We start from the raw sequence: 2,678 nt of genomic DNA on the forward strand, positions 1-2,678 counted from the left end.
AGTTCTTGTTGAATAATATATACTTGCTTGGTAGAAATTTGTAACAAGCCTTCTATTTGTCCGTAACTGGAAAATATTAAATATTTCATTTTAACTGGAATATTAAAATATTTAATTTTATGAAAATTTGTGGTTCCTTTTTTATTGAACAGAATAATTTATGTATAACAGAAGTTTATAAAAATATTCTGTTTCAAAAGAGTAGTGATTACAGCTGCTGAGAGGAGTACATCTCTCATTTACAGGGTCACCACTTGATGGAGGCTGTGCAGTTTAAGATTAAACAAAAAAAGGTCAGTTCAGTGGACTGGTGTGTAGTTATTAATTAAGAAATTTTTATTTAATTCCGTAATATTATATAAATTTGGCATTTTTGAGATTGTCTTCTACATCTTTTCAGAATCATGGAAAAAATGAATTGGATCGATGGCAACTGGTAAGAGCAAGTGAAGATTTCAGAGTTATTGCCTTGGGTTTACCTGTTCCTGGATACCATGGTAACCCTCTAGATCCACCTTTGAGATCTCGTTTTCAAGCAAGAGATATTACCCCTCCATCGTACAAGGTAAGCTGTTGAATTTCTTTTATTCAGTTGGCTTAATTAGTGATAGTGATAATAATTATTTTTCTTCCCTTTGGATTGTATAATAGTAAATCACAATAGAATAACAACAGAACCTAAAATAAATTCATTTTTATTGTAATCTTGAGATGGTATAACTAATTGGTTTGCTAGTCTTTATATAACTCGTTACTTTACTAGATGGTATAGTGTAGTATAACTTGGAGGGGGGTGGGGTGAGATTATTCTAATGTAAAGCCATTATTGGTAGACAAAAATATGTAATAAGAATGATTTCTCATAAAATTAGATAAAGTGAATCTTTTCCACTTTTAACAAACTTAACTTCCTGCTCTCAAGATATTTGTGTGTTTTTAGAGTCCTAAAAAGTTTATAAAAAGGTGTAATATGTTTACAGCAATGCACACTTATGTCAAGAGTTATTTAATTAGGAATGATAAATTTAGTGTTAATTGATGCTGTGTAGATATTTTTATTGATTTGTGGCTCCAAAGTTATAAAATTTGTTACCTAATGATATAAAAGAATTGATAAACTTTAGAGAATAAATGCTCTGTTATTTGTTTGGTTACTAGAAATTGATGAAATTGAAAAGTTATTATTCTAATTTAATTACTGAAGAAATTGTTAAAAGAAATTACTGTTTTAGGAGTACAATATTTATAAAATTGTTAATACTGTTTTAAGTTACTGGTGGTGTACCTCAGAATTTATGTTTCACTTTATAAAATGTTATTGTGATGTTAACATTCAATCTGGATTTATCTACAGAGAGATACCTAAATTTTCATTCGAGTTAGACATTCTGTGTTATATTGCAGCAATTGTTCTATTGGATTTTCTTTTTATTATTATTAAAAATAAAATATGTAACTATTATTGTTTGTAATTGTGTGTGAAAATAAAATAAAAATTTTTTGAAATAAATACGAAGATAAATAAAGTGGAAAATGAAGGTCTTCTAGGCTTTGACTGATTGATAAAGCAAGCTCGTAGATTTAGATTTGTTTATTGATGTTTAAAAAGTACAAGAATGTGATGATGAACTTCTTATATATTACAAATTGATTTAAAAAAAAAATATAAATAAAAAAATATTTCAAGCATAATAAAATTACAGTTATGAAATTACATTTTCTGAGCTGAGTTGATACGGATCATTCATTGACGTTTCTGTATTCCTTTTCAACAGTTTTTCCTACCAGTTGGTCCTTTATAGCTGTAGCTAGCAAACAGTGTAGCTTGTATGCAGTTCATTGTACTTTTGTATGTTATGTGTTCAGTTACTACATAGATGTTTATTTTATTGTCTAGTAAAACACTGTACAGGGACTTTTGGAACTAGTCTTATGGTAAGCATAAGAATGCAAACCATCTCCAGAAACAACAGCATCAGTTAGTATTGACTTTTTTCTTTGTGTTATGACAACCAAAAATAGTAATTGACTAAATAAAGCATAATTATGGCTCTGAGGGAAAGATTATTTTAGGACTTATATTTATTTGGACTTCATATAAAAATGATGTATAAACAAATATTAATAGGTTAAATATTTTATTGTGCTTCAAAAATTTTACTTAAATTATTATTATTTTTATACATGTTGATGTGATTTTAAAATGCTAAATTGATTTTGTATGAAAGTTTAAATAGTTGTCATAACTGCTCTAGAGTAGTTAAAATTTGATGGTTTAAATTGTAAAAGTCTCTGAAAAAAGTTAATTTAAAGTTTGATTATTATATTAAAACTTCTAATGACTTCTAAACAGCTTTACTGTAGTACTATGACAGTCACAGCTTTTAAATTACAGTTGGAACAACTTTCTGCAGCTAGTGTATAACTAAGTTGCTGGTTTGAAATTCAAAAATCATTTCTTTCCTATTTTATAAATTTAATTTATTAATTTTAAATATTGATTTTCTTCTTTTATATATAAAAATTTACTCTTTTTCTCTTTTGAAAAAAACATTATTATCTATAGTTTTTTGTGTATAAATATGTTCAACAGGAAAAATGTTTACTCAAATAAAAATTTATATTAATTTTATTAACCTTTATAACCTTTTGTGGGCTGATATAAAGTGTTATGATAA

At 26.5% G+C, this 2,678-nt stretch overlaps 1 protein-coding gene across 1 annotated transcript in view; it reads left to right on the forward strand.

Moving 5' to 3' along the window:
* Positions 1-2,678, forward strand: part of c12.2 (von Willebrand factor A domain-containing protein c12.2) — a 168,237-nt gene that overhangs the window by 8,545 nt on the left and 157,014 nt on the right. Inside the window, exon 5 of the mRNA XM_075374827.1 lies at positions 401-565. Coding sequence (XP_075230942.1) covers positions 401-565 — 165 coding nt within the window. The remainder of the gene's footprint in view (positions 1-400; positions 566-2,678) is intronic.

This window comes from Lycorma delicatula, chromosome 1, assembly GCF_047948215.1.
Source record: "Lycorma delicatula isolate Av1 chromosome 1, ASM4794821v1, whole genome shotgun sequence".
NCBI lineage: Eukaryota > Metazoa > Arthropoda > Insecta > Hemiptera > Fulgoridae > Lycorma > Lycorma delicatula.